This window comes from Pieris napi, chromosome 7 (assembly GCF_905475465.1).
Source record: "Pieris napi chromosome 7, ilPieNapi1.2, whole genome shotgun sequence".
Classification (NCBI taxonomy): Eukaryota; Metazoa; Arthropoda; class Insecta; order Lepidoptera; family Pieridae; genus Pieris; species Pieris napi.
The window spans coordinates 730,588-754,819 of NC_062240.1; the positions used below are offsets into that span (position 1 = coordinate 730,588).

General features: G+C 34.2%; 1 protein-coding gene across 1 annotated transcript; it reads right to left on the reverse strand.

Annotated features, from left to right (window-relative positions):
* Positions 1-1,718: 1,718 nt before the first annotated feature.
* Positions 1,719-23,807, reverse strand: LOC125051080 (histone acetyltransferase KAT7). The gene is made up of 11 exons (XM_047651228.1): positions 23,540-23,807; positions 22,665-23,423; positions 21,716-21,855; positions 19,355-19,488; positions 18,709-18,902; positions 17,947-18,140; positions 17,351-17,528; positions 16,310-16,504; positions 8,201-8,294; positions 4,019-4,272; positions 1,719-3,002 (listed from the first exon to the last, which is right to left on the reverse strand). Exons 1-11 carry the CDS (start codon positions 23,552-23,554, stop codon positions 2,910-2,912), a joined length of 2,250 nt encoding a protein of 749 aa, XP_047507184.1. The 5' UTR covers positions 23,555-23,807; the 3' UTR covers positions 1,719-2,909.
* Between the last annotated feature and the right edge of the window lie 425 nt (positions 23,808-24,232).

The window sequence follows — 24,232 nt, forward strand, 5'->3', positions numbered from 1 at the left end:
AAATGTCCTTGAACAGTAAATCATATTTGAATATTGCTCTGTTTTATTAATTTCTCTCTTCCTCTCATAGTGGCGAAGACTTCTTCAAGCTCTTAATTATCGTGGTGAGACTGCCCGATACCTTTGAGACAATTCCACCATTCCAAGCAACCCTAATGTGGAACAATGAAAAAGAAACACCTACAGAGGATAGAGTACAAGAATTGCAAAAATTATTAACAAAAAAAAAAAAAACTCAAAATAACCGTTACTATAACTAAAATAAAGTAAAGTCTAAAGGAAAAATAACAATAATAATAAATAGAACTATGTATAGACAAAATTTAAAATACAATACAAAAGGTTAACAGAGTCACAATAATCAATATATATTATAATAATCGTATAAGCAGAGGCAGCTAATTACGAGGCAGAAAGAAAATGATCAAAAAGAAACTTTTTGAATAAATTTAAGGACTGAGCTCGTCTAATGTCAATTGGAAGAGAATTCCATAGCAGAATACTTTGCACAGTAAAGGAGGAGTGATAGAATTCAGTTTTATGAATAGGAGTTTCAAGAATTAGGTTGTCCAGAGAACGCAAGTCAAAACTACCGCCAGAGAGAAACATAAAATTTTGCTTTAGGTAACTAGGAGTTTTAGGATTAAACAGAACATTAAAGAGAAGTTGTAAAATATGCATCTTACGCCGCAATCGAATGGGTAGCCAATTTATGCTATACGCATGCTAAAATGCCTTACAAATATTTCTAGAAATTTCTGTCGACCATCGTTTATGGCCATGAGTAACCTTGTATAAAAAGTTTTAGGTGAAGCTAAGAAAAGCGTATCAAAAATACCATTCCGCTTCTAACGAGGACATTTTAATCAGTTTTCTTGTACTGTTCTATTTACGTCACGCGATTGCGTGTATTTCGTAGAAATACTACATATTTATCGGTTTTCTCAATAAATAGACCAGTGCAATGCAACGGTGCAATTAATACTTACTGTATCCATAATGATGCGTAGAGAATAACTTATGCCAATAACAATTTTAGTTTATAAATTAACAACTTAACTTTGTTTTTAATTTCGTTTTAAGAAACTTACAATTCAAACCCAAATATCGTTTATAGGTAACACAATACACTTATGAAGGACTATAAAAAAAAGTTTTTCTTAATTTACATTCACTGCCAGTTCTCAAATCCAGGCTTAGAACGAGAAATACTGGCAATAGAAAACAATCACCATTAATAATTACACCATGCTCCTCAAGACATCTTGCAACAATTATCATATGTATTTTAATAAGGAATATTCCATAGTCCGCTTCTCTAAGCCTTTCCTTTTGCAAACTCGCAGCTGTGAAATATGCTGCCAGTGGAGGTCTTCTATATGAGATTACTTCAACTAATCAAAAATAGAGTATATTTTGTAAATATCTTCTTATTTCTTTGGGCCGGCCTTAGGGAGAAGCCCAAAAAGGCAATGTGGGTGAATGGGCCTTTTGGGATTCCATGGGCTGCGGTAGTTCAGTTTTAAGGCTGTGGAACAGCTCGTTTGCCCTTATATAATATAAGCAATACTATCTTGTTAATTTCATTCACAATATTTCAGACGATTTTTTTTATTCTAATGCTAAAATAGAGTATTTTTGTCAGGTCCTGTTAAAAGGGTCATTCTTATTCAAGGTATAATGTATCCTCCTTTTAGTTGTAATAGAAATTACGCCAATTTACTCTTAAATTATTTATTTTAGGCACCGAGCATTTTTCGGCTCAATACTATTTGGTGGTGGACACGTAAAAGATTTAAAAATGTATTGTTACTATACATTATGGTAACTATTTAAATTACGTAGTTTTCATCCTAAGAGTGGATACGTATTTTATGTGTATTATTTGATTTAAATCTTGTATATATTTTTAATATAAAATGTGAATCGTGTCTCTAAGAGCTCTCTTAAGCGATAGGGCATTATTGTGCCCCGTTGCATCGTGTGTTTTAATATTCAAATACTAAACATTTTTTTTTTAAATATACGTTTATTATATAGACACAAATATTATAAACCTTAAAAACTAACATCGAAATGCTTATAACTTAAACCTCAAGGGCTTGAGACTAAATCACTTTTCAACACGCGTGACCCACAATAGGAATAAAATTATCTGACCATTTGTCACGTGATCGTTTTCATAGAAATTCGTTTGTTTAGTGGGTTGTCGAAGAATGATTTTGTCCCAAGCCCCAGGACGCATTAAAACCGATTGTATTTGGTACAAAATTTAACGATACAACAATCGCTATCACAATTATAAAACTGAGTTAGTCTATTCCGTTCTTACGGGTTTTACGAAAAACCAAATAAATTTTGGTCCATAATTATATTTTGAACATTTTGTATTTTCTTGTATTTTTTTCGAGAATCAAACTAGCTGAGTGTCAGTATTTCCCCATCTTTGGTAATAAAAAATACTAAAAATATATGTCATGAAAAGCATAGTAGTTCTACATATTAGGTTTTTATTGGTCTGGTCATGACCACGAGTTTTAATTGGGACATTCTCTAATTGCTAGATTGATCCTTTTTATTTTTGTTGTATAGAAAAAAGAGATCAAATAATAGTAATTTATAATTATATATGGGCCATGAGGCCATCTAGATTCTGAGATATCATTTAAGATAATCTTGAGGATAAATAAACTAACCAAGCCCTAAAAAAGAGAAAAAAAAATCTTTATATACAAAAATAAACAAATATATTGCCAGTGCTTAAATTTCTGAATAAATAAAGAATATAATTTGTATAACATTTGACTGAATTGTTGATTTACGATTTGTTCTAACCAAACTAATGGGTGACGCATTAATCCAATTAATCTTAAAATCGATTGCATATATATTTAAACAATAACTTATGTTTAACGCGGTGTTGGCCCACCCCACCAACGAAGGCAGGAAGGCTCTACTGAGCGAACGCGGCCTGCACGGCGAGTTGCTTCCTCCAAAACATCCTGCGAATCAAGATAAAATAAATACATCAGTAGCGCTACAACCTTTTTAGGTTTGGGGTTAGATTTCTGAATCTGTTTAATGATCATTTGTCAAATAGGCAAGTAGGTGATCAGCGTCCTATGCCTGACACACGCCGTCGAGTCTAAGGCAAGCAATTCCTCACGATGTTTTCCTTCACCGTTCGAGCGAATGTTAAATGCACATAGAAAAAATGTCCATTGGTGCACAGCCGGGGATCTAACCTACAGGCTACAACCTCAGGGATGGGAGTCGCACGCTGAAGCCACTAGGCCGACACTGCTGTACATTACTTTTAAAAGGAAAAACAAATGTAAAATGTAAGAATTCAGAATCGAACTGTATCAGGCTCTTCTCGGTTAATAAGACAGACATAATATGTCAAATCCGAGGGCAATGTTGTTTTATACTATGTAAAGGGGTATTCATGTATCGTGTGGGTAATAAGTTAATTATTTTTAATTAACAACGGGCAGAACCTGATGTTAAGTGATAACTTCCACCCATGGACATTGCCAGTGCTTGCAAGTGCGTTGCCGGAATTAAGAATTGGTACGCTCTTTTATTGAAAGACCCTTTGGTGAGTTCAGTACAGTTCGTTCCAAAATACTTCAGTGGGTATCTTAACCAGATTTGTATATTTATTTTATATACCTTAAATATTTCTCGTTTCGATGTTTTGTGAATAAATAAAGCAAATAATAATTTCTCTTTAAAAATTGTATTATTTTGTCATATTCTAAATATTTCTCATAATTTACAATTTTTTTACATAATTTAACCAAATTCCGTATGGTTATTATATAAGCATTCAAATTTAGACTGCCGTATACAGCCATGTTGAAAAACTTAAAAATCATTATAATTTTCAGTAGATAGAAGCTTTTACTGTAAATATCAAGCAATTGTATTCAAAATCGGCGTCAACAGATAAATTTTATCTTTGATTCAGTAATGAATATGTTATACATATCTAAATGAACGTAAGATAACCAACCTGCTTCTTCAAGACAATATGCTTGCCTTTCCAATACTTCATTAGACCACGTTCTTGCAGAGTCGAGACTATATCAGATGAGGATATAGCCAAGTCCTTGCTGAGGTCGCGTATACTCAGGGTCGGTCCTGGAGCTGAACATAATCGTTTGAGGATCGCCTCCTTCCAGTAAGACCTGTAGGAGATGAGACCGAGGTCCGATAGCGGTGTTTCTGGAGATCCGACTTTCCCTTCTTCCTTTGTTAGTAGGTAACCTAGTCAGACAAATTTTAAGTTTAAATCAAGTGACAAATATATATTTTTTTAAATGGTAATAAGTATGTTGTTAAGAAAAAAATATATATAACGCTCCTCTATCACAATTATTTACTTTGCTAAAAGTTCTTTTTAGCAATCTCGTTAGATTTTATGCATCACATTCTTTTAAATAAATTGAACATTATAAGTCCAAACCTAACTCATGATTTCACGCTTAATATTCAATTATATACAATTTGTTACATTTATAGAAAAGGAAATAACATAATACTTAAAAATTATAAAGGATGTAACGGGCGGCCTTATCGCTAACAAGCGATCTCTTCCAGGCAACCCTAGTAAGGAAAAAAACAAAGAAATATGATGGGTAAAGTGCAAGAAGTGCATAACCAAATCTTATAAAAAAATATAGAATGACCAACCTTAATCTAAAATAATAATAAAATAAATAAAAAACTAAGCTAATCTCACGTATTCATGAATTGCGATGCAATACAAAAGAATAAGAAATACAAGAATTACAAAAGTCACAATTGAGCAGGAATATTTCGCAATAATTAGTGTTAACTGAAAAAAATATCTACAGCCGGCTTCCACTGGAACAGCCACAATTTTACGTCAATGCTATTCCAACTCAGTTACTCCAGGTGTAACGAAGTACTTATTGAATAAACTAACGCCTGAAACCTGAATTAAGTGTAGTAAAAATAAGTGAAAGCCGATTGAATAGTTATTTAAGTTATACACCGTGTTCCGCACGCAATGCCATTGGAAAGCAAAAATTTCAACAGAAGCCAGCACGCTAAATACTTTCACATTGTAACAGTGCCCTTTCACTCATTACCAAAATACATTTAACGTATAACGTTAATAATTATCACGTGATATAAAGTTTCATAAATCTATATATATAAAAGAAAGTCGTGTTTGTTACAACACTTATAACTCGAGAACGGCTGGACCGATTGCCATGGTTTTTGATTTGTTGGATTTGTTTCCGTCCCGAATAGCAGAATAAGCAATAAAATATCGGATAAGTTATCGAATAACAATAAATAAATTAATTAATTTTACGAATGCAAAAACCATATGGTCACCATGGTAACCATCTGTTGACAAAACTACGCATCATTTTACGTCGAATTCGTGTCAGTTCAAGAAATTCCGATCTTGAGTTGAATGAGGAGATGCATAACCATGCTTTGATCCTGATCAAAAGATGTTGGATATCAGAAAGTGCTTAACATGCAGTATCGTATATTGACGCTAGAGAGAAGATGCCTAAGGTGTAAAACTGCCATTCTTCTTTCGCAATGGCAAGCAATAAAACATTTCTGTATTTGCAAAAAAGTTGTATTAATGTAATACTTAACATTAATGAAATCCTAAAATAAGTTAAATTAAAGTAACAACGATATTATAAGGTTGTAGGGCGGAACGAAGTTAGCCAGGTCAGCTAGTTTCATAATAAAATGATGTTTTTTTTTTTATAGAACAGGATGCAAAGCAAACGGGCAGGACGCTCACCTGATGTTAAGTGATATCGCCGCCCATGGACACTCTCAATGCCAGAGGGCTCGCAAGTGCGTTGCCGGCATTTTAAGAATTGGTACGCTTTTGTGGTAATAAGAATTTTGGTGCTGACTATGCTGATTTTTCTGATGTGAATGATCAAAATTTACGTGTTCCTATGATGTCCTCAACGTTGAAATCATGACCATGAAAGTATAGATACAACTTGCTGATAGTGGTCAAAAATCAATTACTGGCTGTGTGTGTTTACGCGAAAATCACACACAATAGTATGGTATAAAGAATCGAAAAATATTGTTAAGCACAAAATTCGCTATCTGTTAATTACATATCGCGATTTCAGACGTAACGCTGGCCATCAAAATTCCTCGCATCTACAATTATTCGTGAGGTCCTGTGCCGTCTAGACAGTAGACAGCCGATCCATACTGCAGTGCATCGATCGGGGTTAACGGCCCGTCGCGACGAACCCCCGCGGCCCAAAACATGCCCCTCGCCTTACGATGTTGACCGTTCAGGTGCAATCGTAATTATTTCGAATCGCTATTTACTTATGCATATATGTAGATGGCGTTGATGCAAATTTCAGTATTCATCAAGATTGAACTGACGGTTAATGTAGAATGTATACAAAAATTAAATTATCCCAAAACATAAGGCAGAATAGTGTTGAAGTTTTATCTTGCTTAGTAGATTCTTATTCTTCTTTTACTGCTTGTAAAACGAGATCCTTTCAAAGGTTGGCGATCATCATGGCTACATCAATTTTGGATGCCGCGCTTCTTTGACCAAACCATTGTCAAGATTCTTCAACCAAGACATGCTAGGTTTCCTTCTACATGCCACTATGCCTTGTATATTATAAGATGTGTCTGAAATATTCAAGATTTCTTTTCTTAACTGTCATAAGCACTTCTTTGTTCTTCTGCATTCCAGCACGGTTGTATTTCGTATGGGGTCTGTCCGAGATATTTAAAGCATACGTCTATAAACCCAGGTCTCAAACGCTTTCAGTTTTTGGACAAAGTATCATAGAACAAAGTAAAACATTACATTATATAAATTTAAGGACAGTTTTTGCAAAACTATCCGGACCGTATTTCCCTCCTTCTGGTTTCTTCTATCTATTTTTGCTATAATCATTTTGTTTAATGATTTGATATTTTAAAAGAGTACCGAGACTTTTTTACGCCGGCTTTTTCTCTCGGCCTGTCTGTCTGTCTTCTTTGCCGATGAGTAGGGATGTCTACCGATTCAAATTTAATGACGTGGAATAAGTAATACCTGTATCTAATATTCCATAATAAACATATTTTTTTTTATATCTGATTAATATCACGAGCGCCTGTCCAAATGAGTAATAGAAACCAGTGCAATCCCAATTTTTTTTGTTCTGTAGCAATAAAATCATCAAGCGTCGACAAGTACGTTTTAATCACATTAATGCGAGGGTGACCTAAATTACTGGGGAATTTTGCATCGATTTTTGCCACCACTTCAAGCCTCTACGAAAAGTCGTAGCAGTAGCACTTTTAATTTAGGTATTTATTTATTCAGCAACAATGTTGGCCTAGTGGCTTCAGCGTGCGACTCTGATTCCTGAAGTCGTAAGTTCGATCTCCGGCCTTGCACCAATGGACTTTCTTTCTATGTGCGCACTTAACATTCGCTCGAACGGTGAAGGAAAACATCGTTAGTAAACAGGCTTGCCTTAGACCCAAAACGTCGACGGCGTGTGTTAGGCACAGGAGGCTGATCACCTACTTATCTATTAGATTGACAAATGATCATGAAACTGATACAGAAATCTGAGGCCCAGACCTAAACAGGTTGTAGATTCACTGATTTAATTGTTTTACTGTTTATTAATAATTTTTCACAGCTTTAATAAAAATAGATGTTTACAGTTATTAATTAAATTAAAAATGTATCTAAAAACGGATTACACCATATATACGACGAACATTATGTACTAAGTATAATATATAACCGGTAGCGATACGTAAACATCGTACTCTTAAAACGTACTTCTAACTAAACAAACTTCGGAATGAAACACCTTAAGATTCCTTCGAGGACCAACGGGGACAAAGAAACAACTCGTTAAAGGTAGACATTTTCTTTTGGGATAATATCCCAACAAATGAGATTACTTTTCTTCAGTTGTATCAGAAGCGACGTGTACATATATTCCTTATACAATGATAATTTGCTTTTAACAGTAAATTAATAATCGAAATCTTGTTATAAATAAAGGTGGCCGAGACCTAGTGGCTTAAACGTGCGACTATCGTTGTAGTTCGAACCCCGACTTCATATTTAGACAGATACTCCAAAACCAAGGGTTGTAGCACCTCTATTTTTGTTTATTTAATCGATAAGTATACTTACTGAAATCTATCAGAAGCCTTCCGTAGCCTTGTCTTTGGTAAGGCGGCAAGGTGAGAATACAGGATACGTTGTAGTTGAGAAACGAATTCTTTTCCTGTTAACAATTAATTTGTTATAATTTATAACTATAACATGCAAAATTTATATTGCAAAACGTAAAACTATTTTGTCCCAGGTGGTCTATTTGTGCTCTTATAGAAAATAACACAACAACTTCCCCTAGACTACATTACAACTGTACAAAACGGTCGGATAATACACCATGATAAAAATGTTTGACTAACACATGAATTTGATATTGGGCGGACAACCATTGTACAAATGAGACAATGGTTGTCCTCCAAAAAGACATAAATATGCCCGCTAATCCTACCTACCTTTTCTCTTTTTGACCTGTTTAATGATATTGTGTGATGTAAATACTTATTGCCTATAAAACATATTTTTCATTCTCGTACGTTACCGATTTAATAAAATAATTTCCAAATTTAAAAATTGTATTCAAAATTAACTGTCGAAACAATGAATACATTATGACTTAACTAAATTTAAAGCAGTCTAGAAATAATTCAAAATCAGAGTTCAAAGCCTTAACCCACCCCAATCTTAAGCGGTCTAGACGACCCTAAGAATGTGCAAAAGAACTTTCCAATTTCGATCGTGCCCGCGGGACGGGCGCGGCTGCTTTAATGACGCGAGCGACATGGAACACTAAGAACAATATGCTGGCAAGGTGCACAATTATTAAATTGTTATTATTCGTAATAATTAAGGGAATTTAAAAAAAAGTGCGGGCGTACAAAGTACACATATCAGAAGTGAAACTTCTTTGGCAAACTAATTTTTAAGTCTTGTTTATATTTCATCTAAAACTTTACATTTCCTAAGAGGGAGGGAAAAAGGAAGATATGTTAGGAATTTAATGGATTTAATTGTCATTTAAATATTATAAGTGTCGAAAATTAAAACAAATTACAAATATATTTTTTTTTAATTATTTCTTCGACAATAAAAACACGTCACATTTTAATTTACAATACGTTATTTGAGATTTTAATAAATAATTTTGCATAAAATACTAATATTTCATAAATTCTCTTTACGAAATTTTCATTTTTATAAAATTTAATTTCTATTGTCTCTCTTAATCGGTCTCAATCCCTCTCTCCCTTTTCTTCGACAAAAACGCTGCACATCTTCGTGACACTAATATTATTACTGTTGGGTTGCATCCGTAAAAATTCTACCCTCATGCGCCTAAAGAAGTTTCCCTTCAATAAATTTTTTCACCAATCATATTCTCGTAGGCATAACAATCAAAATCCAAATCCCCGTTTGTCATATAAGAGACCTTTTTTATTGTACCATACCAACGAACCCGACAAGCAGACGTCTGGATTTATTGCGTTACGCATTCGTCTAAAGTCTAGACGGCCCGTGTTTACATCCGCGATGTGGGGTGTAATGTACCCCTGCTTAGGTGCGGTTTGGGATATGAGCTGCATTGTCGTATTAATTCAAGGGGTTGAATAATTTTAGTATTGTCCTGTACTCAACAAATGTATAACCATAAAACTGACAAAATAAAAAACCCAAAAGTACTCAAAAGCTTCATCATCGTCATCGTGCTCGATATAAGTGCTACGTCAAATTTTTCTAAATTTAAATAAAGCTTAATTTAATTTCTGTGATTTCTTTTTTATAAATAACAATGTAATACATATTTGCCATTATCTCTTAAGCCATATGTAAAATTCGGTCCACCTGTTTCCAATTTTTCAAGGCATAACTCGAATAAAGCTTTATTAAAAATATTATTTTCACACAATCTCGCAATGCTATACAAAGCGCAATACATTTCCAAATTTAGCATCAGGTGAATAATCCTACCCTCATTGAAATATATTTATGTCATTTGAAAGCCTTTCACAAATTACTAGTGAAATAATAAATAATTTTACGATTTAATTACTTAACACCACTATAGTGAGGGATGATCGCAACAATCACAAAAATCCTCACATAACCCTAATCGTTTATACATTTAGCAGGTAACAAACGTATAACATATCAAAGTTTCAACATAACATCCGGGGATGCGGGGTCGTTGACCCGGACAGACGCTGTCTCGCCGTTCGTCTGTCTACAAATATATATATAAAACACATAAGATTTATTGATTTTTAATGTTTCGTCTGAGTTCTTTGTTTTGGCAATTTTAAGTCTTGAAATGCGACACTAAAGACGCTCTTGAACAGATTTCAATAACTAATGGGGAGTCTTGGCAACGGTGCTGCATATTCTATACGAAAACGACTACAGGACGACTAGGTACAACCTGTCACACTACAAATATGAATATTAGTTATTACATAGTCAATTGCGTTTAGTAATATACGTACAAAGACACTGATAAACACATTAGTATACAAAGCACCTTCCATGTACGACCTGCCTTATAGGTATATAGAGTATAAATACTAAATAAGTATTATAGTTACTAATGCAATTTTGAATCAAACTGCTAGAAAAACGTTAAAAAATAATATTAATTAAAAAAATCGTTACATTGTCTAGCCGTTCATATTTCTACAAGTACCGCTACGGCAGTCGTAGACCGTCTACGTTTACGTTGTAAGCGTAGCGCTACGACACTACACCGTAGACACTTCGCGTAAATGAGTGGCGAGCGCGAAACAATTCAAATTCTACCTTGCGGCAAAGCAAATAACGTTTCAATTCTATTAAATATTCTGTGAATAATAGAAATAGGGGTAACTTTAATTGCATACTCGATAGATGTAGTTTCAATGGATCAGTGTGTAATGTAGTTTAATTATTAACGAAGTCTAAATTGGATTCGCGACGGTACGATTTTTAGTTTTATTTAAAGACAATGACACACAGGTAACGAAATGAATTCAATTCGAACTCATTTTCAATGGGTTCATAACGAAAGGGAACGAGTGATTTAAATTAAAAAATAAGAAATATTGGCTCACAACAAATTATTGATAAAAACTTGCAAAAAAGACGGTTGAAGAGGCTTGATTGATTTCAGGTTGTAAATTCGAAATTCTAACAGAAAAATAAGCTAATTTAGTTTTTGCACTACTATACTTGATTCTCCAAAAACTTCCCTACAAATTGAGTTAGGCCCTGCAGGTGATTTCAAAGCACGCAATTTCCAAACAACCCTGACTTTTAACATAGCACAAAAAACCCCTTCATTCTGTTAATATCGGCTGAAGGGTGCCTTACGAGTTCAAAAATTGTTTACACTTCACTTTGATCCCGACTCGATAGTACTTGTGGCTTTGACGACTTTTTGGACGACCGTCTACTGTTTTTTTTAAAGAGCTTTAGTCGCGTCAGGTGATTTACACAAAAAGCACAACTTGTGTGTATCAAATCGCCATTTGTGTTTGTAAATAACACACAGTGTGTCATGGTTCGTTTCAAACAATAGATGTTTCGAGTTACAGCCAGGTACAAATAAATGCATTAGTGTTTCTTTTTTTGTATATTATATAAACTATATTGATGTATTTCGTAATCGTTTAGCTAGAAAAAAATTATTTACAAAAACAAACAATTTTACTAAAAATATAGCCAACGATGGAATAAATAATATTTACAAAAAGGTTCAAACATTTACAAAAGGTAAAAAACAATAAAAATTATTCAATACATTTAACTAAGTAATACTTATTTGGATGTGATGTGTGAAGTTATGCAATTATGCATGTGATAATGCGCCATGGATATTCCTAATACTCAATTTAACTTTATTCCGCGATAGCTTAAGCAAGTTAAATATTGGTCGTTGTATGTCTATAGGGAACTATATATATTCTTGTTAGACTAGAATCGCTAATTGGTTATATATAATCGTGTATTTAAAACTCAAATCTTTAGGTTCGCTCCGCCATCTCAATGTGAATGCTCTCGTTGTATCACGATAACTATAGCAAAACGGCTAGACAGATCTATTGATTCGATTTATTTTGGGTATTCTCGACTCGTTTGAGTGCAAAAAAATACTACAACTCCTAATGCAACATTAAAAGTGTTATGAAGAGCTATCTATATTTAAATAAAGCTTTTTATATAAACATGAATTTATAAATTTTGTCTCGCCGAACACATATTCGCTAACTTAAAGCCTAATGTAATATAAAACAAGAAATTGTGTTCGAATACGTAATGAACAGCCAAAAAGTTGAGAGGTGCCTTTATGTATTATTCTAATACTGACCTACCCCAAGGCACTATGACTCACTACGACCCGAACAATAGTTTTCCCTTACGCCACAATTAGAACAGAGGTACTTACATATTTTGTAAAGGTACCAAAATTATTCATTATTCTGATAAAATAAGGAAATCTATTATGTTTAGTGGGTCCCTATTACAAATAAACATACAATTATATTATGCATTAAACTTAAGTAATAAAAATAATTTAATCTAATAAACCTCCAGAAAATGCCTCCTTTTAAAATCACAGACTACATTATTATAGATCGCTGTCATAAAACCTCGCAAAGGTGAAATGTCTGGAGGTGAAACCGCGCTATAACTCAAACAAATTGCCAATGTTTATAACAATAATCCTGTTAGTTAGGCTTTATTCTTTCGAGTAATTTCTAATAAATTGTACCATAATGGTATTTATTCAAAACAAGCACGTGTTCTAGTTTCATTAGGTCTACGAAACTAAAATCTTAGAGAAAATATTACATAAAATTTTGGATTTTTATTTTAATTATTTAGTAACAAACTATTTTACATTTAAACGTTCGTCGCAATATTTCTTGAACCAAACTATGCTATTGCATATAAAATATTCCTTACGTCGCATATCCGGTACGTGTAATACGAAAACCAAACAGGCCCGTATAAAATTACAATTCGGATCTCTTAAGCATGAAAATTGCAAATTTTCTAAACCCTCAAAGGACTCGGTAGACGAAAACAAAATCCCCCCAAAGCCCTACATCAACATACGCAAAATCGCGACCAAATCTAGACATTTCCCCCCGGGGGCGTGGCTTAGCGGTCGACGAACCCACAGCTGACGCTTCAATGGTAGAGTACTAGCGTTGTACGCTAAGTACGATTTAAAAATTAGTAAAAATTAACGTAACTTCGAATACGTTTTTCGCTTTTAGCATTTCAATTTGCTGAAAAGTAAAAAATCGTATTGCATTCACGAACCTTTAATTTATTCAAAAGTAGATGTTGGATAGTGGACCAGTGGGGTGATCATTATTTTCATTGAAAGTACGATTTACTTTAAACGATTATGATTAAACAACGAAATGAGAGAACTTGGAGTAGAATTTTTATTACACAAAGCATTACCGGTGTTGAACTTTAAACACTTCTCATCTGTATATACTTATTTGATACATATATGTCAGAGATTAGGTTATAATAGAACACGGTGTAATTTGTTTGATTACAATGGCAACACCACGCAATATCAATTTAAAAAAAATCATGGACATCTTACAGGTTGTAAAGTGTCAATGTGTCAATTGACAAAGTCAAGCTGTCAGTAGTGCGTAGAATCGGTCGTGAAGTGCTAGAGTTGCTTTCCTATCGGCGCCTGCGCCGTACGTGCGCACTGACTGTGTTTAAATATCTATACTAATATTATAAAGAGGAAAGATTAGATTTTTTGTTTGTTTGAAATGAATAGGCTCCGAAACTACTGGACCGATTTCAAAAATTCTTTCACCGTTGCCAAGCTACACTATTCCCGAGTGATATAGGCTATGTTTCATTTTCAAAAAGATTAGGGATGCTTACTAAAACTGGAATAATCTAACCCAAGGTGTAAAAAAAATAAACAAAAAACTTCCTACAATCGCGTGCCCTGCGAAAACTATTAATGATAGAACAAAATGATGTATTTAAATTTTTCAGGACATATCACTATCTATAAAAAATGTCGCGATAACATGTCTCTATGTTTTATAGTTACGTCACAATAAGCATCCTTTTATTATTTTTTTTTTATTAAAATACCACCGCTAGAAAAGGCTCTTTATTTGTACCTAGGTATTGATCCTTATCGAAATAAATACCAACGTTTCACATAAGCTACAATTTAATGGCATAACCACCAAAAAAGCATGGTGGATTGGTGTTCTCCTGCCCTTTCTCTTGAATAATTGACTACTATGTTATATGACAAAAATCTTAGAAACAGCAACGCTTGGCCGAGTCTACTAGTTAAGTAATAAAGTCGGACGACGGTAGTGATACCAATGGTCTAAGATCCCGCTGCAGGATTGGTGCGCTCATCGACTATTTGTTTAAAACCAAATTTTTATGTTTATTTATCATTAAGAGAATATATATTTACTAGGGTGCCTATCAAAATTTGGCCGCCATTATTTTTAATTAAATAATTTTTTATTGATTTTTGGTAAAAAATTTCGTTCATTTATTATTTAAATAAAATAACGTCTACATCACTGTAATTAATATGAAGATTCTAAAAAATCACGGGTGCCGTTGCGCACCTGGCCGCACCTCTTTGCAGCCAGGTATAAACAGGTATGATTTCGATAAATTTATACGTTTATAACCTATTTTTATTAATTATATGTCAAATTGAAGCTAATTTTTTTCTATTAATTATCATATAAAGTTGCTTAATTAAATCTGGCCGCAAATAAGGGCTACTGGTTGTTAAAGATAATAAATATTTAAGGTAGAGTGAAAGAGAGTTAGCGCGTAACATCATTTGTCAGACGAGGACAGCGATTGTCGATTAATAATATAATAAATAATAATAAGTATTATTATTAATATTAATTAATAATTGAATAATATACTAAATATTAAATATTTAAAAAAATTAAGAAAGCCAAAGAAGTATAACTTCTTACGCGCGTACGTAAGTACACGCACCCTTTTTTTTAAAGTTATTAATATAACAAAGAAAAATTTTTTTCTTTATTAAGTATTCGCAAGTTAACTTTGAAAGAAATCTCGTCTCCATAGACGGAAAACGGTCTTTTTTATGTTTTAACAAGAGATACAGTACCATGGGCCTCGTGGAGTGTGGTTTCTAACTTATTAAGTAAAAATCTTGTCGATCGTAGCTTAAGACGAAAAACAATCACAATTTCGAATTCGTTTAACTTAAAATATAGTGAAATGATATATTTTTTTAGCAGGTTAACTACTTTCTAAATGTTTTTAATCATTTTCGGGTCAAATAAGGCTTTTGTATGGAATAAATTTGTCAAAAACTCTTTGTTACGTAGCCGTGTACAGTAATACCTGCAGCTTAGCGACCATTTCGTAACTAATTAAAACACTTGCTTATGTTGGTGTGTCAGCAATTAATTTATATCACCCCGAGCGACGTCATTTCATCCTCCTTCAAACTCAAACTCGAAATAACTTTATTCATATAGGTAAACAAGTACACTTATGAACGTCAAAAAAGAAGTTTAATTGTAAATTTACATTTACTACAAGTTCGCAAGTCAAGGGGGTGGAGCGGGCAAGAACGGGCAAGAAACTTTCCGCCACTCTTTTTAATCGCTAAGTTTTAAGTCATACAAATTGTTTGAACTGGAGCAAATCAATCCCAAGGATTAGGATCATTTAAATATTCGTGAAATTTATAAAAAAGCTTTATTGATTAATTTACGTTAAAAGAGAGCTTTGAATTTATTTAGTGATAATTCTCATCATCTTCTGGAGCCTGGTTGGTCGTACGCTTAGATTAGTTCTGTACCATTTGTTTTAAAATCATTTATATTTTTTGTACATATTATATTGACCAGATAGGGGAGCGTTCAAGTTTTACGTCACGAAATTTTTGGAGATTATTGACATTTCTGTACCCAAATATAGTAAAACGTTTCGTGACCACCCAGTGACTTTTTATACCTAAAAGTTACCATTATGTGGTGTAAGTCGAAAATAATAATAACAATAACGCGTAATTCAATCCCCGCCAATACTTGTACGCTCCCTAGTGCCATAATATTTAATTCCTTAAACTTATTCCGTTCACCCTTCCAAAGAAGACAATAAATGTAAATATCATAAATGGCGAAAACAATAAAAAAGACTCACCTTACTAAAATAGCCAACGATATGGCATCCCTCCTCGTCGGCGCTGGTCATCACGTAGAAGAGAAAGGGTTCCACGTCGTAGTACAGCGTCTTGTGGTCGAGGAAGAACTTGGCCAAGAGACAGAGCTGTTGGCAGTACTGCTTGTTCTTGCGTCCGTCCACCTGCCACACGCTCAGGGTGTCTTTTCTGTACACCTGTTCGGGTCGTTTATTTTATATGTGTATAGTGACTGCAGTATGCGAATCTGTCCGTCTTTCTATGTTTAGGAAAAATCGTGAAACCGGCCTTAGACCCAATCGACATGTGTCAGGCACAAAAGGCTGACGTGCCTATCAAAACAATACCATAAAAGAAAACCTAAAGATAGTTAGCTCCACTATACAAAAAATATTAATTGAAAAATATGTAATAACCATCAGCATAATTTTTATTTAAAGGGTCTAAAAATGACAGCAAATATTCGTTAGGATGACTATTTGATTAGATGACTATTTGATATAGATGATACTATTTTATTGTAATCAAATTTGTTCATTAAGTAATAAAATGTTCAGTATTTAAAGCACGTGCAAAGTTTTTTATAAGTGAGTCCTTCGAGCCGGAATCATGATTTTCACTATAATATATAATATACCACTCATGTACAATAGCGGTTAATTGCTTATAAATTCAATTAAAAAGACGGGTCTATCAATGATTCTAAAGGAAAAAAATACGTAACCAAATATATTTATTTAAAAGAAATTCAAAAAATATAGACCGAACCCATCAATTGCACTCGGTTGTTTTCATCACTTAGCACTTAGCTATGCATTTGGGTAACCGTCGCGCAAAGCTAAGAAAATCTATTCAGAAATATAAAATATAGACTACACAGAAATATCCAGACACGTCCTGTTATTTGATCTGAATTGAATAAATAAAGGTTAATCGAACGAAGTAAATAAAAGTAATTTTAGTCCTAAAAGGTCTGTATGCATTCTTAACATTCTTACCACAATGTTAGTTTAGGTTATCTGAAGTAATAATCACGGACGTACCTCGTCCCCCGGCGGGTGTCGCCAGACGCACTTGAGGCGATGGCGCTGCGCCCCCGTGGCGCACGTGTGGTGCTTGAGGCAGAACTCGCACACGAAGAGACGGGGCACCCGGGCCGCTTCCCCCGGGTACGGGGACTGGTACCACACCTCCATCATGTACTTGCCCATCACCACGTATCTGCCACCGAATCGATTTTAGCTATACACAATTACACTGAAACTAGTAATCATTTAATAATAATCTTATGTAGTTTTAAGAACCGCTTAAGTGAGCGTTCAAGTATTACGTCACGCAATTTTTGGAGATTATTTAACCCCCCCCCCCCCCATGTAACGCGCCGTAACGTTTTTTCGTATAGTACAACGTTTCGTGACCACCTAATGACTCTTTATACTTAAAAGTTAAAATTATGTGGTGTAAGTCGAAAATAATATTAACAATAACGCATAATTCAATCCCCACCCCGCATCGTAACGTTGTACAAAAGGTCCCCCCACCAAAATTCTTTACGTAATACTTGAACGCTCCCTAAGAACATCTGTAAAAATAAACTCTTTATAAGCAGCGCCATCTATCTATCTCTAAAAGCAATTACCTCGTTCCCTTATCGCTAGCGATGTCTTCCAGTTCCTCCTCGATCTGGACGGCGGCGAGCGCCTGCGCATCTCTGAACAATCTCAAATCGTAGTCCGGCACAAAACCGTCTAAAACGGGTTCTCTCTCTTCTCCGATGTCCTCGTTCGACATCGACTTGAGCTCGTGGCTGCCTTTCCATTTTGAACGCATGTCCTGGAAATTATTTTGTAATAAGCTAACCAACCAATTTTTTTTTTTTAATAAGTCTAAGGATTGTATCCAATTAAATGAAAATTAACTCAAACACCAATAAAACCAAAAACAGATTCGATCGGCATCTGTATTTATTTCATAATTATTATACATACACACACGAAAAATACTTAACCAATTACATAAATGTTGTTTAATTAGTATATATTATTATTATTTAATTACTAACTTAGTCAGGAAATTAAGAATACGATATTTTTGTCAGTTCATTGACCTTAATATAATTATTAAAGAGCTTGGTTTTCGTGAACTATTGAGCCGACAGCGCCATCTCTTGACAAAAAAAGGAATTAACACACATTTCAAATTATGATAAAAATATGTCTGCCCAGCGCCAATAATAAATTCCATAGGTTGCGTTAATTTTCTTCTTGATATGATAGCAAGTAAATAATTCTCAGTAACGTATTAAAAACTTTTTTTGCTCCTTAGGTAAACAAACTTGTAAGTTCAAAAACAACGCAAATCATGAATACAATGTTTATGTAATATCTGAGTGAGACCTCACCTTGACCTTGAGCTGGTAAGCCCTTTGCTCGATGGTGGGCATAGCCCTAGGTCTCTGCATCATGGCGCTGACGGCCTTCTTCCTGGCAGAGGCCGCGGCCCCTCTCTCCTCTGCGGCCGCCACGCACCACGCGCCTGTCACGTTGTGGTACGTGGGGCACGCGTCGTAGGTGAAGTGCTTCTCTGCCTTTCCACCTGAAAAGTGAATAGAAGATATAAGAAGAGTACAACTGTAAACAAAAACTAAATTTCTTTTATTTATTCATCAAGGTTTACACATTTCTATTTGATTTTCTGTTGTATTTAAATTTGGCATAACTTATGCTGTTAAAAACAAATCATAACAATATTGTAATTTTCTTTGTTTTGTCTTCATCTATTAAATGACTAACATATTGATTAAAAGAAATTCACCAAATAGATCTATAATATCTTTAGTACAAAGAATATTTTAGGATCAAGTTAAAGTGAGAATCAAATACTCCAGTAAATCTTTTACTATTAAAACTGTATCATATTCTATATTGAATTTGATTCATTATTCATTAATAAGTAATAAATGAAAATATAAAGAACTCCAACAGTTCCTCTTATAAAATAATTAGTGCATTTTTGTTATAAGATGTGGTAAATTGACATTGAGTTACCAAAATGTCCTTTCGAATCACACCCTCTGACTGGGCATCTTCTCTCCGAGGGTGAGGTGGATCTCGGTAGAACGGCTGGTGATTTCACTAGTGCTGCACGAGCTTTTGCTAGCCTTTTATCCTCTTTATCCTTACTGGAAATGCAGTGAACTATATCAGATAATGCACTTCCAAAACTTTAAATTTACTTTCTTTTTTTAATAAACGTATCATCACCGATCGTGAAAAAATTAACACTCGGAAAACGAAATAAATCCGTGTTGGAGTTTAGAACCGTACCCCATTGCGGATGAGAGGGCGTGTCTGAAACTGGAGATACAGAAGAAGACATTATTCGCCATATTCTGGTCATCTGATGGCCGAGATAAGCTCTAACGAGCAACTTTGGGAGCGCTGCCGAGAAACACCGATAAAGCGATGAAATGGATAGCCATACACTCCGAAGGGATTCCAATCATATTCCCAAGATGGCGCTTGCTTTGATGAGGCAAAGAGAGCCGGAAAGGTTTGGAACGAGGTGAAATACGAGGCTCATAATCGAACGCAATGGAGACACTGCGGACGCTCTCTGATCCATCTAGGGGTTATTAGGCAAGTCAAGTAAGTAAGTTAAGTTCCATCTTAGTTTTAACTAATCTAACGTGCCTATGCTATACAATTACAATAGGATCGGAATCAATCAAACGGGCGATGCAAGTAAAAGATCTATATATATATATCCGTTCTATGTTTCATATTTTTCAGGATCAATTGCGTCACTGAGATTTTCAATAGTTGTATCTTTTTCCGGAATAAAATTAAAAGAGTAGCTAAATCTCTCATTTTTCCGAGCGTTAGTTAGTAAGATTTCGCATATAAAACGGATGCACATTTGACTCGTCGGTATAATATTTGCGACCGTTACGGATCTACAAAAACATTATGTTAATGTATTTTTTGATGGCAAGTATGTTGCAAAGCGACCGATGCAGATCCCCAAACAAGCCTTCCATTTCTAATTCGGATCAAAGTATATCAGTTATATTTGTAAAGAGCCAATTATACACTGCAAGAAGGTGGATCAACATTTCTTTTAATATCTTACTAGATCAACGTTTACATAGAACGGATATATATATATATATATATATTTCTATATATATAAAATTCTCCTGTCGCGGTGTACGATCGGTCTACGATCAACCCCTATTTTTTTATTATAAATGATATATTTCTATATATTTGTTACTTCAACTCATAAAACTTTGTCGAAAATCCTATAAAAACCTTGGGTTAGTACTGAGACAATCGAAGGATCTCACGAATATCACTACTGTGAGACTGTTATGTGATGCGCTGGTGAGAATTCATATGGAGCATAATTGCGCGATTTGGATTCCCTATGAAATAAAACTAGGTGATGTTGGAAAAAAAATTTTTAAGGCACATCTATCTTATACGGTGTGCACCCTTTTGACTCAGTCACGTATCCGACCTTTTTATTCTTGGTTCTGTGGGCTACATAGAGCTCAGAGTACGCCGACAATTCGCGTATTAAAATGTACTTAATACAATTGTTACATGGTAAGGACAGTAAATCCGCAGTACTACAGTGCCTGATGGGCCCATATGATTCCCTGTACGACTTTAGTTATCGAATCGCTTAGGTTAACGGACCTTTTTTATTGTGCAAGCCAGGTTTTTAAAGCACAACCCTAGTTGACAGATTACCTTTAAGGCTATCATTGATCTATATCAGGAAAACAAGTACATATTTAAATTATTAAAACTATCTATATCTAACCGTGGCTCTCAGCTTCAGCTTTGTTAATTACCTATCAAGTATATATATACATATACAATTTTTGAAGTGAAACGTCTTTAGGCCCATGAGGGTAAAATTTTTACGGATGAAACGCAATAATAACAATATTAGCGTCATGAAGTAGAGCAGCGTTTTAGTCGAATAAGAGGGAGAGAGCGATTGAGACCGATGGAGAGATAGTGAGAAAGGGCGAACGTAGCATGAAGCAAATAGCCATGGAGCGAGAGTAGGTAGCAAGCAAGTGAGAAAAACCGAGAGAGAGAGTGAGATAGAGCGAACGTTGCATCAGGCACAGTGCCATGGAGGGAGAGATAGTAAGGGAGATCGAGAAAAAACACACGCTATTGGTTAGTGTATTCGTTTAGTAGTTACATATTAGAACTTTAGATGGCAATTCTGTCAGCAGATTTTATATTTATTTATATCATCATTTGCACATATACAGTGTGAAAAGATATACATATACATGATCATCTATTGGGGCTTTTACCTTAGTAATCATTAATTTATAAAGAAGTTTCAATTACTTTGTACGCACGCACTTTTTTCTTTATTACCTTTTGCCATTACTTTTTTCTTCAGCTTCAGAATCAGAATCATTTGGTTTAGAAGACACCATACGTGAAGCCCGTGCTGCGGTAGAACGCGTCAACTTTCTAGGCACTGAGTCACCAGAGTCACCACTTTTTTGAATCTCCTGAATAAAGCATTAAGATCATTAATTTTTGGTTATTTGTTTCACATATTAATTAATTTATTTATTTCTACACAATGAGTCTTTACAGTTATGACCAATTCCATGAACAACATTATAATAACTACACCTGGACAACTTCTACATAAAAAGGTTATAAACCCGGTCTCTGGATAGTTAACCAGAAATCCCAAACATACCAAAAAAAGTTACATAAATAGTAAATATCACATATAGCTATTTCCGTTAATTAAAAAAGGTAAGTCTGTGTTGGTTGTTGAGCAAATAAGATACTATTGTAACTGATATGTACCTTCCAGGCTTAAAAATTAACAATATTCTGTGAATTAATGTCCACAAATGTAATAATGTATTAAATTATCCTATTAACTATATTTTAATAAAGTAATTGTTAGAAATTTAATATATAAAATTCTTGTGTCACAATGTTTGTTCCCATACTCCTCCAACGGCATGACCAATTCTTATGAAATTTTTATGCATATTCAGTAAGTCTGACAATCAGCTACTATCTATTATTCAACCCCCTAAATGTTAAGGATGGTCCACCCCAAAAATTTAATTTTTAATTTTTAGAAGAAAAAAAAACTTTTTTTTCATACACAAATACAAACAACCCCTAATTTTCACCCTCTACAATCAACCCCTAGTTTTTATCATAGTAGATAGTTACATTTATAAAAAATGTTTCCTAGAAATAATATACATGGCAAAACAATGTTTGCAGGGTCACCTAGTAATATGTATATTATAGATCTGAAAGCCAAATAATTAATTGTCATAAGACTTACTTTATTAGACTTGGTTTTAGATAGACCTTTCTTTGATGTCGGCTCACTTTCACTATCTGAAGACACAGATTCCACTGATGATTGACTGGATGAACAAGATGACACACTTTTATCTTCTAACTTTTTAGGGGGCCCACTCGATCTACTTCCTCTTCTCTTGGAACTATCCTTGGAATTTGAATCATCATTTTGAATTGAAGGTGGTGAGGTGTCCTTATCATCACTTGACTTTCTTGTCTTTTTTGCTTTAGGGGATCTTTTTGGACTTAATTTAGAAGTCTTACTACCCTTACTCTCTGAGTCTGATTCAGAACTGTTATCAGGAGAAAATATACTTTTCTTTTTTGATGCGTTATCATTATTCACTATTTTGGTAACTTTAGCTATTGCTCGGGATTTAGCCCCTACAGGCTTTGCTGATGGTTTCTTTGCTGCTAGAACACTTGCCGCATTTTTGGTTTTGGCCATACCTCTTCTGGCAATAGGTTTAGGACTAGGTATTTTAGGAATGTCGTCATCACTTGAAGATATGATTTTGGATTTAGATGATCTTCTCTGTTTGAGCTCGTCTTTCTTTTTCGGTTCATCAGTAGGTGTAACTTTTGGAGACTTGGAAGCTGCTGTAGTTGTTTGGACATCTGATGCTGATGATTCAGAGTCCGAGCTACTAGAGCCTGAACCTGAGCTGGTTGAACTGGAAGCACTGCTGCTGGAATCAGAACTCGACCCAGAACTACTGTCTGTACTGCTGTTGCTCACCTGGTCGAAATTAAATAAATTTCAGCTATATTTGAATATTTCTCAACTTGGATACAGGATAGTCAAATCATAATAACTTAGAGACTTGTAATATTCTGCGTACACAATATACTCACATTAAGATTTGTCATTTCGATGGAATATAAATCGATCGTGAAGGAACGTAAGGATCAGTATATGTATATAATATTTAATCGAATGTAATTTATGAAGTCTGATACGCTTGTGCAACTATCAGATAACAATGTACATTTACATTTATTTGTGTATTTGGTAAGTTACAACAATAACTTTAATTCACTCAACCATTAGATTTATTAATTACATTTATTATAAATAAGAATACTCGGTACACTTTCAGAAAAACAACATTCCGAGACTCTATTTCCACAGAATACAGATGATATTATTAGATAATAGAATAATAGATATACAAAGTTGAAAGTACAACACAGAAAACCAGGTAAGGGGGCTTATTCAAGATGCCTTAACAGTAGTGTACGTGTAGTCAAAACTCAAAAACTAAATTTGTATGAATGTAGATTGTCGTGCTTTTCGGTAGCAATACGGCTAGACTCGGACTTCTAGGCTAAAACTTAAAACTTAGATTACTTTATAACATGATTGAGAACAGATTTACTTGTATATACAGGGTATATATATATATATATATTGTTTTCAAGTTTAATGAAAAATAGGATCCTTTTAAATGATCTCTCTGATCGATATTTTTTGTATGAGAAGAATCACTTCCTTGCCATATTCTTAATTAAAATTATCTCTTCTTTTCCCTAAATGTTTTTAAAATT